Raw genomic sequence first — 15,079 nt, forward strand, 5'->3', positions numbered from 1 at the left:
TGTGTGTGTGTGAGTTGTGTAATGGGTGTTTTTCCATGTTAAACGACTGATAACGTATTTGGTTGTATGCTTGGAGAGTTGGAGCCTGATTGCATGTCATACAATACACATTAGGTTATATTTATATCTTGGATAACAAGTCCATAGTAATGGAAAGGAAATAATTTAGGTGCTACACATTGGTGGTGTTAGAGGTGTTTGCCGCTTACTATTTAAATCCCTGTGAGGACTGGAAAAGAGCTATATAATCTACACCTGTAGTGATGCGTGGGTGAAATCGTAGGAAGCCAAGCTCTCCCCCTCCCCCCCAAAAGCCATTTTACAACCAATGTGCTGTGATAATTACTTAGTTTGCTCTATAACCTGTTAGTTCATATAAGCCACAGTGGCAGAATAAATGAAATCACACATTTGTTTGATTGCAAAACCGGAGAGCAACATCTGTCCGGTGAAGTACACAACATATTTCATGTAACAAACAGTTAATGATCTACAGCATGGTCAAGCAAGGTAATGTTTCCAACATTTTCGGGCTACTATTGATTTAGAACCAGTTACTGCAAGTCACAAAGAAAACAGGAACTGCCTCAACTATTCCAGCACCATTTCAACTTCAACATTATCTAGTCACCTCTACTTAGTCTAATGCAGTGACAACTAAAAGATACTAAAAACGATTTTGTCAAATGAACTTAAGCCAAATGTGATGTGGCTGAGCTCACTCAGTTTAACTCAACGCTGATTGGCTTTTATTGTTGAATTTCTTATCAAGGGAGGCCAAATGCTCACTGACATCCCATCCTGGGCAGCAATAATGTCCTACTCGTTTTGACCTCACTGCATCACATACAGTTGAAGTCGGAAGTTTACATACACTTAGGTTGGAGTCATTACAACTCATTTTTCAACCACTCCACAAATGTCTTGTTGACACACTATAGTTTTTGCAAGTCGGTTAGGACATCTACTTTGTGCATGACACAAGTCATTTTTCCAACAATTGTTTACAGACAGATTATTTCACTGTATCACAATTCCAGTAGGTCAGAAGTTTACATACACTAAGTTGACTGTGCCTTTAAACAGCTTGGAAAATTCCAGAAAATTATGTCATGGCTTTAGAAGCTTCTGATAGCCTAATTGACATCATTTGAGTCAATTGGAGGTGTACCTGTGGATGTATTTCAAGGCCTACCTTCAAACTCAGTGCCTCTTTGCTTGACACCAGGGGAAAATCAAAAGAAATCAGCCAAGACCTCAGAAAAAAAATTGTAGACCTCCACAAGTCTGGTTCATCCTTGGGAGCAATTTCCAAACACCTGATGTCTGCACCTCATCTGCACAAACAATAGTACGCAAGTATAAACACCATGGGACCACGCAGCCGTTATACCGAACAGGAAGGAGACGCGTTCTGTATCCTAGAGATGAACGTACTTTGGTGTGAAAAGTGCAAGTAATTCCCAGAGCAACAGCAAAGGACCTTGTGAAGATGCTGGAGGAAACAAGTACAAAAGTATCTATATCCACAGTAAAACGAGTCCTATATCGACATAACTTGAAAGGCCGTTCAGCAAGGAAGAAGCCACTGCTCCAAAACCGTCATAAGAAAGCCAGACTACGGTTTGCAACTGCACATGGGGACAAAGATCGTACTTTTTCGAGAAATGTCTTCTGATCTGATGAAACAAAAATAGCTGTTTGGACATAATGACCATCGTTGTTTGGAGGAAAAAGGGGGATGCTTGCAAGCCGAAGAACACCATCCCAACCGTGAATCACGGCGGTGGCAACATCATGTTGTGGGGCTGCTTTGCTGCAGGAGGGTCTGGTGCACTCCACAAAATAGATGGCACCATGAGGAAGGAAATTGATGTGGATATATTGAAGCAACATCTCAAGACATCAGTCAGGAAGTTAAAGCTTGGTCGCGAATGGGTCTTCCAAATGGAAAATGACCCCAATCATACTTCCAAAGTTGTGGCAAAATGGCTTAAGGACAACAAAGTCAAGGTATTGGAGTGGCCATCACAAAGCCCTGACCTCAACCCTATAGAAGATTTGTGCACAGAACTGAAAAAGCGTTTGCGAGCAAGGAGGCCTACAAACCTGACTCAGTTATACCAGCTCTGTCAGGAGGAATAGGCCAAAATCCACCCAACTTATTGTGGGAAGCTTGTGGAAGGCTCCCCGAAATGTTTGACCCAAGTTAAACAATTTAAAGGCAACGCTACCAAATCCTAATTGAGTGTATGTAAACTTCTGGCCCACTGGGAATGTGATGAAAGAAATAAAAAGCTGAAATAAATAATTCTCTACTATTATTCTGACATTTCACATTCTTAAAATAAAGTGGTGATCCTAACTGTCCTAAGACAGGGAATTTCTACTCTGATTAAATGTCAGGAATTGTGAAAAACTGAGTTTAAATGTATTTGGCTAAGGTGTATGTAAACTTCTATCTTGTAGATACGCTACACATACTGAGACAGCTAGTTCATTCGCTCTGATGTTTTCTCCAGTGAGATACACTTCCTTCAATTCCCAAGAGGCTGAATGTATGACAGAGAAACAAAAGATACAAAATAATGTATGTATTATTATTTATTTATTTTTGTTTGGGGGGGTGGGTGGGGGGGGGGGGGCTGGCATCCATGAATACACGCCACTAATCTACACTTCACAAAAATATAAACACAAGATTTTACTGAGTTACAGTTCATAAAGGAAATCAGTCAATTGAAATAAATAAATTAGGCCTTCATCTATGGATTTCACATGGCTGGGAATACAGATATACATCAGTTGGTCACTGATGCATATCTGACAACCAGTCAGTGTCTGGTGTGACCTCATGCAGCACAACATATCCTGATAATTTGATCAGGCTGTTGATTGTGGCCTGTGGAATATTGTCCCCACCCTCTACAGTGGCTGTGTGAAGTTGCTGGTCGTACACGTCAATCCAGAGCATCCCAAACATGCTCAATGGGTGACATGTCTGGTGAGTATGCAGGCAATGGAAGAAATGGGACATTTCCTTGTGAAATGGTACCGTGCATCATCATGCTGAAATATGAGGTGATGGCGGTGGATGAATGGCACGAAAATGGGCCTCAGGATCTTGTCACGGTAACTCCGTGCATTCAAATTCCCATCGATAAAATGCAATTGTGTTCATTGTCCGCAGCTTATGCCTGCCCATACATATCATAACCTCACTCACTCCTCTGTTCACTACGTTGACATCAGCAAACCACTCACCCACATTACGCCATCTGCCCGGTACAGTTGAAATCGGGATTCATCCGTGAAGAGCACACTTCTTCAGCGTGCTTGTGGTCATCGAAGGTGAGAATTTACCCACTGAAGTCGGTTACGACCATGGTGAGGACAACGAGCACACAGAGAGACTGTTTCTGACAGTTTGTGGAGAAATTCTTCAGTTGTGGAAACCCACAGTTTCATCAGCTGTCCGGGTGGCTGGTCTCAGACGATCCTGCAGGTGAAGAAGCTGGATGTGGAGGTCCTGGGCTGGCGTTATTGCATGTGGTCTGCGGTCATGAGTCCGGTTGGATGTACTGCCAAATTCTCTAAAACAACATGAGGCGGCTTATGGTAGAGAAATGAACATTCAATTCTCTGGCAAATGCTCTAGTGGACTTTCCTGTATGCCATTTGGACACTCCCTCAAAACTTGAGGCATCTGTGGCATTGTGTTGTGTGACAAAACTGCACATGTTAATGGCATTTTATTGTCCCCAGCACAAGGTGCACTTGGGTAATGATCATGCCGTTTAATGAGCTTCTTGATATGCCACACCTGTCAGGTGGATAGATTGTCTTGTCCAAGGAAAAATGCTCACCCACCCTGATGTAAACACATTTGTGCACCAAATGAAATAAGCTTTTTGTGAGTATGGAACATTTCTGGGATCTTTTGTTTCACCTCATGAAACATGGGACCAACACTTCACATGTTGCATTTATATTTTTGTTCAGTGTATTATTAGTACCTGAGGTATTCACTGAGAAAATACAATTAAAGGGTAAAAATCACTTTTATTGTCAATAAATACAACAGTGCATATTCACCCAGAAAAAAGAACAAGCGTACAAAAGTAAACCATATCCCTTTTATTTTTTATTGTGTACTTGTAAAGTAACACAAATATCCCTCATTACAAAATGGGAGCGATCCAATGATCGAAGTGAATAGGAAATGCTACTTAAAACCTCTTCATTAGGCTGTAATACTTCCCTTATAACAGGGGTTCCCAATTACTGTCCCAACGTAGAGCTATGCAGGTTATCAATAAACAGATGCACTATGTGATCATGTATATAGAACAAATATATTGGGGTACATGATAAGGGCCATCCCAATTTCAGTCCATAAATAACCTGGGGCACAACACTCAGAATGTAGACTGAAGTGTAAAGTAAAGAACAAGCCTGGTTCACAATCTCATGTGATAGAGAATAATCAACATTATAGTTTAATCTGCAACCTTAACAGTTGTGCCCCACTGAATATGGCCCATGATTAAAAAATATATATATTTAATGAATAATCTCTGAAGGCCATCTCTTCCTCTAAGATCCCTGTATCTCTCAACAGGCACAGGACATTGTTCCTCTCACCCTTTCGACAACCGTGCTGCACCAAAATACCTCCATCCAGATACTTTCTGTCGTTTCCCCTCCATTATAATCTGATAGGACAGAAAACAGTCTTTGTCTCTGAAAAGGCCCCCTACATCATATTTCTTTCACCTTTGCAGTTTTGAAAATCAGTGATGGAGAAATGGGATAAAGAAGCAGGAGCCTCTTTCATATATACCATTTGATCCAGCACGTGAGGAACAGGTTTGTCCATGTAAGTCATTGAAGAGGCTGTGACCGAGGCTGTCTGACCACAGATATCATGACAGGGAAAGCTGCTTCACTACTGTTACTCTTCAAACAATCATAAAGTGATGTTTTTTTACAATGGATTAAACTTGTCACAGATGAAATGTTACAAACACAAAATGTCAACTTGACCCATATCCAGGCCAACTGGCATGGCAAACCCAAATGAAGAGTTTAAAGTGTACAATAACAATGACATCTAAGAGAGCTCTAAAATGTTTTACTGAACATAACTACAAAAGGTAACTTAAAAAATAAAAAGTATCTCGTATTCAGAAAATCGGACCAAAACAAAACAAGAAACAAAGGCAAATTTCATCTGGCCAGCCCCACATCAAGAACTACCAAACTCCAGAAGTCTTTCCCATTGTGCGCATAGGCGCCTGAGCAATGGGGAAAATGGAGCAGCTTACAACTCCACTTTTAGAATAGAGGTGCAAACATCAGTTTTAACCCCCACTTTTTTACCAGAAAATGATCATCCATTGGATAATTTCAAATGATTAGTAATGTTTGTAATAAAATGTATATGTCCATTTGAGTAATAATCAGTAGGCCTAATATTACATGCTTACATCTGTGAAATATTTTTCCTCCCCAAGCTGTTTACAGGCATTTAACACCATTCTGCATTTTTGCCATCTATTTCCCCCAACTTCAAATTAACTAAATCACATTGTTAATTTTTTTTCATTAATTGACAAACGTAACAGTTCTGGCTGAGCCCCATATGCGAGCGCACAATGGCCACTTCACGGTTATAATGTTGCCAAGTGGTGTCTGTATGCGACTATGTTCTAAATGAAAAAGCACAGGGTATTTGGATCTCCATAAAACAGCTATGCTTGCGGACCCGGCTCCACGAGGGGGCAAAGCCACTTCAGTTTTATGTCTCTATATAAAAACAGCAAAAAGTTCAAATTATCGAGTGACAGGTTGGTGCAAAATCCGTATCTGCGCACCTCAGAGTGTGTGTGTATATGTGTAGGGGGGCTAAGGAAAGCTACTGGGCGGTTAGGTATGACTCCTTTGGGTTTCCATAAAAAGCAGGGGGTAAATGCTGCTCATCTGTGGTAGGCTACGTGAATAATGTGATACGCCTCTGCCTGTAATAGGCTCATTTGATTTTGATTTATAAGGGCAGGTCAAGTTCAGTTAAAGCCCCACCACTACAGCGTTTAGTTAGCTTCTTAGCTAGCTGTAAAGGGTGTTAGTGTTATTATCCTATTTTGCTCTAACCAGCTAATCTGCCACTGCCACGATGGATATCAGAAACGAAACCGCCGCCAAGCTCAGCAGCGATGATGCTGCCGAGCTCCAGCTAGCTCAGCGTGAAGAGCCTACTCACTCTTCCACAAGCGCCACTAGCATAATGTCTCCACAGACCCCTCCACCTGTTCCTGATGATCTTGGAACAAAGAAGCCAGCCCAGGTTGGCAAAGAATTCTACCCTAGCTGCAGGTTTTCTGGGCCTTATTCAAAGGCGGGTATTCTAACTGGAAGCATGCTATTGATAGAATAAAAGGATTCGCTAGGCACGCATGAAGCATTTGAAATGCACTGCACTGTGGAAAGAAAACAAAGTTTTAAGTCCTATGGGAATTGAGGTGTCAACACTTGTTAATGATAGGCAACTGGCACAAACTCCTTTTCCACTTTGACAAATGTGTTTAGTCAGGAGATGAAGCATGCTACACTCGAGGAAAGCTCAACTAATCCAATCCCCCTCCATTTGAGGGGGATCTTACAAGAAGATTTCAGGGAGAATGGAATGATTGATTACTCAGGAAGTTCCACAGAGCATCAAGGAGGCTGCAACTTTTCTGAAAAGGTAAGAAACAATCTAGCTGGTTGGTTTTATCATAATCTTGGTAGTATAGCCAGTGACATCCTTTTCAGCAACAACCTAGAGTATGAGTGGCAAATATATTTTCATTGCCAAAAAGGGCTTGCTTAGTGTGTAGGGCGCTGTACATGGTGATGATATAGCACTCAATGGTCTCGGCCTTTGAACTTTTACATTTATTGTGATATAAGTAGAACTCATTCTAATTCTAATGGAAGAACCCAAATGATAGCTACATATCGATACATTTCACCATAGAAATAGAATGTATGCTTTCTTGGCAGCCTATTGGTTTTCATGTTTTTAAAATGGAACTGAAATGGAAACGTATTTATGGTAGGCCGGCATTGCTTAATTGATTACAGGGGGAAAAACAGGGTTGGAGAGCCCTGCTGTAGACTGTGGTTATTTGCATTCTCCTTTTGTTTACTGTTAATGTAACTAGCCTAGATTATGTCATGCCTTTATTAATCTGCTATTGTTTATAGGCCTATAGTAGGCCTAACTCTGTTTTGTTCTGTTCACATTCATTTGTTCACATTCGCTGTGTCGCTTTTCTAAGCCAAACTGCTATTCAGTATTTTTGTTTGCATGAATAACTAGTCTACTACTTTCAGCATTTAGTTTGCATTATTTTGGTAAGACAGCTGTGTGCACGCCTGCATTCACATTAGGCAATTCACCATTATAAAAAGCCTATATTGTAGCCTATATTCATTACCGAAATGGCCTTGTGTAGGGCGCTGTCCATTGTGCTGATACAGCACAGTGGAGCTGGGCTACAGATTTCACGTTAATCTGTCACTTCAAAAAGCACTCACTGGTCTGAGTATCTGCATTTGAACTTAGTTTATTACGTTATAGCGTGATAAGAATTCAATATAATTCCAATGCAAGAACCCTTAAAAATTGTGCCCCCCTCACCGATTTCAACTGCACCCCTTAATCACTTAAAACCTGTCCTGACGCCGGGTCTGTGTGCTTGGCTTGTTAAGTAATTTTGACCAAATAAGCCATTTCTACCCTTTTTAATCAAATATGTACGCTGCTGAGACAAGTAAATTGTTTTAATGTTTATGGTGACAGCGCTTTAAACGATGCCAAAAAAAGTCAAGCCCCCCCCTTCCAAGCATTTGCACCCCCACTTTCAGACAAAATCAGGCGCCCATGATTGTGCATGCATATAATGCAATCCAGCACAAACACTAAAGGAATGGTATTTCATTGACTCTGAAAGGCTTATTTCTTTACAGTAGAAATAAATATGGTAAAAGTGGCACAGATGCATTAAAAATGTGGATAGAAAATCCCAACATAAGAACAGGCGTTTGGATTGAAAAAGGCTACGTTCGTGTTTGTCTCTGTGTGTGGATGTTCAGTCAATCTTCTTGCTGCGCAGTCTGGCGGTGTCCAGCAAGTACCTGCAGGTGGGGCCGGTGTGGTGGGAGAGGAGGGTCAGGGCCTTTCCATGGACCAGGGTCAACAGGGTCTGGTGACCCGCAGCCCAAACCCGGTACCAAGGCCCATAAAATGGATCTGACACTGCTGGACACAGCATGTTGTTCAGGTTGACCTCAGTCATCTGGGAAGAGGGAGAGAAAGAGACAAAAGTGAGAGACTATGTAGAAGGAGAAACACTGAGGCCACAGGAGGTTGGGGAGGACTGGCTCGTGGTAATGACTGGAGCGGAATTAGTAGAATGGTATGAAATACCTTAAACACATGCTTTCCAGGTGTATAATACCATTCCATTTGCGCCGTTCCGGCCATTACTATGAGCCGTTCTCCCTTCACTCTGACGGTGGCCTTGCTTGGTGTTTGTTTCATTCGTGCCATCAGTCAAGCAGTGTGGGAGAAGAGCAGTCCGCTGTGTCATGCAGCTCATTAGTCATGCTAGTGTGACCTGTACATTAGTGTCTGACTCCTATATCTGTGTCATGCGTCTTGTTACTGGCCTCTCCTTTAAGAGCAAGTGAAGAGGAGTTGCACCGAGTGTCCAGTAGAGGGCTCCCTCCATCAATCTTACCAGGCCAAGGCCCTGCAGGAACAGGAAGTGATAAAGGAACAGGATGCCAGTGGAGAGGATAGCCCACCACATGTCCCCCAGGGGCTCCGGCTTGTACACACCTGGGGGGGAGAGAAGAATAGTAAATGTATGAACATTATTCAAAACAGAACTGAAAATACAGTTACGGATTTCTTCCATTTTATGGCAGAGTAATCAATATGGGTATTCTCAAGTTCCCTTGAAAATTAAAGAATGCAGCTGGCAGTGGATTTTTTTGCTCTCGAGACCCACTATTGCATGCCTTTTCACAATGGGTGTGCCGATCTGTCGTACTCATATTTGTAATGGGAATTACTTGTGATCGGAAAACCCGGAAGTGCACTTTAAAATGCCGGTAATGCCTATACCTTAAGTGTGCATTTCTGCGCTATATCACCCAGAGTACATCATTAAGTTTCTTCACTCATTGTAAAAAATAAATAAATAAATAAAATAAATGAAAAAGTCACATGATTTACTTACTTGATCCTATTCAATTATGAACGGAATAGGCTAATAAATTGCCTAATGCATGGCCAGTTACTACTGACTGCATTTATTCCAGACAGATTCAGATGAAGGTACGCAAATTTTTAGCCCCATATATTGTTTCACTTTCGTGAGAAGCAAAACTTCTCCCAACACTTTTACAATCAAAATAAACAATCTACATTTGTGATATTATTTTCTAATGATTTGTTGCGTGGCAAACATGCCTGGGCGAGAAAAAGTAGCAAGCAAGCATGGGCTTGGATCACGACAAAACGAGAGAATTATACTAATTATGCGGACAGAAATTAGGCCTACTAAACAAGGCAAAGTAGACAGACAAAACCAGCTTATGGACTCAGCAAAGTGTGAGAGCAAAATTGCAAGATAATGCTATAATACTGTAATTGCATCAAATTGTTGTTTTATGCAACAGAATAAGGGGTTGTTAGAACACTCATATGTGTGTGTTCTACTGAGGGTGGGCTCTGAGAGATTAAACACTGACAGGAGATTTATGTCTTTGGGTCATACCGCATTCCATAGCATGAGTTAATGTTTCTGTACTGGGGTAACAGGGGAGATGGCTCCAGTATGGAGTTGGGGGGCCAAACCCTGGTCTCCATACAATGAGGACAGTATTTACAGCAGATACTGTTTGCTGTGAATTATTAGCAACCTTGTGACCCATTCCATACAGCCTTTGTTTGTCATGAACATCCAGGAGGATGGACTTTGCTATAAAATGCTGTCTCTCAAATCCACTGGTTGAGTTCAGTGATCACCTCCAGGGGTGATTACCGACCAGCTCCATTACTGCACTAATGAAATAAAGTTTGATTGTTTAGAAGAAATCTAAACGTCTCTCCTTTTGATTCCAATAATTCCACCACAAAAGTCAACAGGAAATAAATTGATTTAACAATGACTAGCTACGGATTCTGATTTATACATGGAGAAAGGGAGACTTGTGCCCTGAGACGAGTGTGTGACACAGAGCCGTGCGTGTCTGTCTGGGAAAATGAGAGCGGCTTGTTCTAATCTAATCATTGCAGCAGGTTCAACCAATACCCCGCCCATTTGATCTACAGACAACAACTACCTAATAGTAGTTTAGAGCACCCAGCGCTTCACACTATTTGAGTGGAAGCAAAATGAGTGCTGTCAGCTGAAAATTAATTTTTCCAGATGAAGGATAATTAGAAAATACGTGTCATAATCGTATTTGAAAAATTCTCCATATCCGTTTCGATATTTGTTTTGTCCGAGTACTCAGCACAGCCCTACTTTTCACTATGTTAAAAAAAAGCATTGAGTAGATAGTGTGTGCATGTACTAAGAACATTTGTATTTTTAAAATAATTTGTATGGAGTTTAATTGAATATCATGTGAAAATGTGTACTGACAATGCAATTGTTGTTTGTCCAATGCGGTTGCTTAAACAGAAGGAAATAGAAGGAAACAGTACTGAGTAGGTATGGATGGCGGCGTCAAGTTTTTTGTTGTTGTTCGGTTTCACAATAATAATCAAATGCAGCCTTTGCTTTAATGAGGCCCTTCCCACCCTAGACTCCCCTTTTTGTTAATATATTATAATGAGTCCCTACACTATTCAGTGCATGTTTTCTCACAAACTAAAATTGAGCAAACAGTGTATAATTTTAGCAGCCAGGAAATTAGTGATTTCTACATTGGCCGCTTGACCCGATTTCCACCCAGATAACAGCCAAAAAGTCAAAACAGCTTTCCCACTTTGACAACAGGTGCCAGCCCGGCGGGAGATATCAATAAGCGAATATTACAACACTGGCCAGCCAATCACAACACTGGCGGGTAAATAATACTGTGAAACACTATCATTCCACTATTACTGCAGATATACAGTGTCTTCAGAAAGTATTCAGACCCCTTGACTTTTTCCACATTTCGTTATGTTTTAGCCTTATTTTAAAATTGATTAAATAAAAATCATCAGCAATCTACACACAATACCCCATAATGCCAAAACAAAAAAACAGGTTTTGAGAAATGGGTGCAAATTTTTTACAAATAAAAAACAGAAATACCTTATTTACATACTGTAAGTATTCAGCCCCTTTGCTATGAGACTCGAAATTGAGCTCAGGTGCATCCTGTTTCCATTGATCATCCTTGATGTTTCTACAACTTGGAGTCCACCTGTGGTAAATTCAATTGATTAGACATGATTTGGAAAAAGCCACACCTGTCTATATAAAAAGGTCCCACAGTTGACGGTGCATGTCAGAGCAAAAACCAAGCCATGAGGTTGAAGGAATTGTCCGTAGAGCTCCGAGACAGGATCCTGTCGAGGCACAGATCTGGGGAAGGGTACCAAAACATTTCTGCAGCATTGAAGGTCCCCAAGAACACAGTGGCCTGTATCATTCTTAAATGAAAGAAGTTTGGAACCACCAAGACTCTTCCTAGAGCTGGCTGCCCGGCCAAACTGAGCAATCAGGAGAGAAGGGCCTTGGGTCAGGGAGTTGACCAAGAACCCAATGGTTACTCTGTCAGAGTTCTTGAGTTTCTCTGTGGAGATGGGAGAACCTTCCAGAAGGACAGCCATCTCTGCAGCACTCCCCTAATCATGCATTAATGATAGTGGCCAGACGGATGCCACTCCTCAGTAAAAGGCACATGACAGCCCGCTTTTGCCAAAAGGCACCTAAATACTCTCAGACCATGAGAAACTAGGTTCTCTGGTCTGATGAAACCAACATTGAACTCTTTGGCCTGAATGCCAAGCATCACGTCTGGAGGAAACCTGGCAACATCCCTACGGTGAAGCATGGTGTGGAGATGTTTTTCCAGAGGCAGGGACTGGGAGACAAGTCATTATCGAGGCAAAGATGAACGGAGCAAAGTACAGAGAGATCCTTGATGAAAACCTGCTCCAGAGTGCTCAGGACTTCAGACTGGGGCGAAGGTTCACCTTCCAACAGGAAAACGACCCTAAAACCACAGCCAACAACGCAGGAGTGGCTCTGAATGTCCTTGAGTGGTCCAGCCAGAGCCCAAACTTGAACTCAATCGAACATCTCTGGAGAGACCTGAAAATAGCTGTGTAGCAATGCTCCCCATCTAACCTGACAGAGCTTGAGGATCTGCAGAGAAGAATGGGCGAAACTCCCCAAATACAGGTGTGCCAAGGTTGTAGCGGTATTATTAGAGAGGGGTAAAGATAAAGGTTTTGTTTGGGCGCCAAGCAGGTATTAACCATGCCAAAAGGAAAAGAGTAGAATAGAGAGAGTACCACTACCAGACACACACATCAGCAGAAGAGACTGCCTAGAGTGTAGCCTGTTTACCAGATAGCCAGTGGAGAGAGAAGAGAGAATACACACATCAGCAGAAGAGACTGCATAGAGTGGAGCCTGTTTACCAGACAGCCAGTGGAGAGAGAAGAGAGAATACACACATCAGCAGAAGAGACTGCCTAGAGTGTAGCCTGTTTACCAGATAGCCAGTGGAGAGAAAAGAGAATACACACATCAGCAGAAGAGACTGCATAGAGTGTAGCCTGTTTACCAGATAGCCAGTGGAGAGAATACACACATCAGCAGAAGAGACTGCATAGAGTGGAGCCTGTTTACCAGACAGCCAGTGGAGAGAGAAGAGAGAATACACACATCAGCAGAAGAGACTGCCTAGAGTGTAGCCTGTTGACCAGATAGCCAGTGGAGAGAAGAGAGAATACACACCCTATAAAACCCACATCACAGCACAGGGGTAACCCCACCAAGAATACCTCATACAATAATAATAATGGCAGAGCAATTGAACCGTAACTTAATAGAAACTATTTACAAGAGGGTATGAATGTGTGGGTGTTCATAGACAAAACAAAGGCCTTAAAATGTCCAAAATCTTCTCGGCTACATGTCATTAGAATCACACCACCTCAATACAGTTCAAATAACAATACACAGACTTGCAAGCAACCTCCCTCTCAACTAAAATGTCAACCCAAATAGTTCTGGCAGGGCAATAAGAGTCCAGCGATAATGAACATCAACGGGAAGCGCATCTGAAAAATAGAAAGCCTGCTGCAGTGTAAAGCACTGGAACGATAGAGGGAAGAGAAAAGATCTTAATGCAACTGCAAGCCTGAAGTCAACAGCTGTCTGTCCGTCTGATGCTTTATTTGTTTGCATGTCAAAACTTCGCAACAATGTTGCTACTAATTCATGCAATTCATAACCAGTGCAGTCCCAAAAGAAAAAAATCATGACCTAGAGCGCCACACCGATGATGGAGTTAAACACTTTACAAACTAAAACACGCTGAAAACAAACAAGATTCATGCAGCATTGCACACAATCAAACTGCCGCGCCAACCAAGAGCTACCTCCCAGAGAGCCAGAAGAGCAGTCTATTTCCTCCTTCCTTACTGCTGAAGCGCTCTTAGAGGCAGTGCACAGTGAAGGCTCCGTGCAGGATTTCATCAAACTTGTAGCATCATACCCAAGAAGACTCGATGCTGTAATCACTGCCAAAGGAGCTTCAACAAAGTACTGAGTAAATGGTCTGAATACTTATTTAAATGTGACAGCAAAAATGTCTAAAAACCTGTTTCTGCTTTGTCATTATGGGGTATTGTGTGTAGATTGACGAAGAAAATAAACAATTTAATACATTTTAGAATAAGGCTGCAATGTAACAAAAATTGGGAAAAAGTTAACGGGTCTGAATACTTTCGAATGGCACTGTATTACGGACATTTTCGAAATTACAATGCAGAAAAATCCTATGTGTAGCACCTTTAAGTCAGACTGTTAACTCTACAGTACAGGTATGGACTTGGTTTTTGTCTAGTTTTTTTAGCTCACCAGTGATGCTGCTATGACAGGGATATGAATTATTCCTTATGTTCACAGATATGTTGTGTGTAATACACCAGACTGTTGTTCCAAATTAGTTTGAATTTGTTAGGAGCCAGGGTGGTGTGTGACCTTATCGATTTTTCCTTAAAGCTGTCAGAGCGGTTTCATTTTGAAGCAGTTTTGCTTTTTCATTCTATTGGAGAAATGGTAGATCACGATGGAGAGTTCATTCCATTCTTTTTGTTCAAATTGTAGCCTAGTCTGTTGTTGACTGGGGATCCATTTCACTATGTATTGGAGCTAATTTTAACATAGGCCACCGTAGTCTCTATTCCTCTGAATTGTTAAATTCATATTTTTTTTATTGCCATATTATGTTTTATTTTAATGTTAAACATGGAAAATTATCACATTCTCACGAAAAATAAATGTAATGTCAACAGTGTTTGCAAGAATGGCATCACAACACTAGATGGCAGTCTAGTTTACTCCAGGGCTCTGCCTCTCTCCCTGCAACAATCTCATAACTGGAGGAGGGTTTTGATTGGTTGAGTTAAGGTAGTAGTGAGAAGTAACTCAAGATGGTTTAAATTCTCAATGATAGTGAAGCACCCATGGAATGGAGACAAAGCACAGAATTCCATAAGTGCAAAAGAAGCCGGCACCTACCTCCTTTCCTGAAGAGGTATACAGGCACCAGGTAGAGCAAAGAATGCTGGATGTAGTAGACCTCCTTCTCAAATGGAAGCTGAAGAAACAAAATTGACCAGTGTTCAGTATCTACATGATCATCATCAGCTTCATTATAGCAGTACAGATATGTACATGTCAACAATTAGTGTTTGCCTTACTATATTAAATGTTAAACAATGCCCTGCTCCTGCAGTTCACATTGTCTGGCTATGGACATGTTTGAAACTGTGTGTGTGAGAGCACAA

At 41.5% G+C, this 15,079-nt stretch overlaps 1 protein-coding gene across 1 annotated transcript in view; it reads right to left on the reverse strand.

Moving 5' to 3' along the window:
• Positions 1-4,042: 4,042 nt before the first annotated feature.
• Positions 4,043-15,079, reverse strand: part of LOC129863979 (transmembrane protein 164-like) — a 43,333-nt gene continuing 32,296 nt past the window's right edge. The window contains exons 4-6 of the mRNA XM_055936473.1: positions 14,811-14,889; positions 8,787-8,887; positions 4,043-8,342 (exon numbers count right to left, since the gene is read on the reverse strand). Of these exons, the coding sequence (XP_055792448.1) occupies positions 8,136-8,342; positions 8,787-8,887; positions 14,811-14,889 (387 nt within the window). The 3' untranslated portion in view covers positions 4,043-8,135. The remainder of the gene's footprint in view (positions 8,343-8,786; positions 8,888-14,810; positions 14,890-15,079) is intronic.

The sequence above is a fragment of the Salvelinus fontinalis genome, chromosome 10, assembly GCF_029448725.1.
Source record: "Salvelinus fontinalis isolate EN_2023a chromosome 10, ASM2944872v1, whole genome shotgun sequence".
In the NCBI taxonomy this organism is placed as follows: domain Eukaryota; kingdom Metazoa; phylum Chordata; class Actinopteri; order Salmoniformes; family Salmonidae; genus Salvelinus; species Salvelinus fontinalis.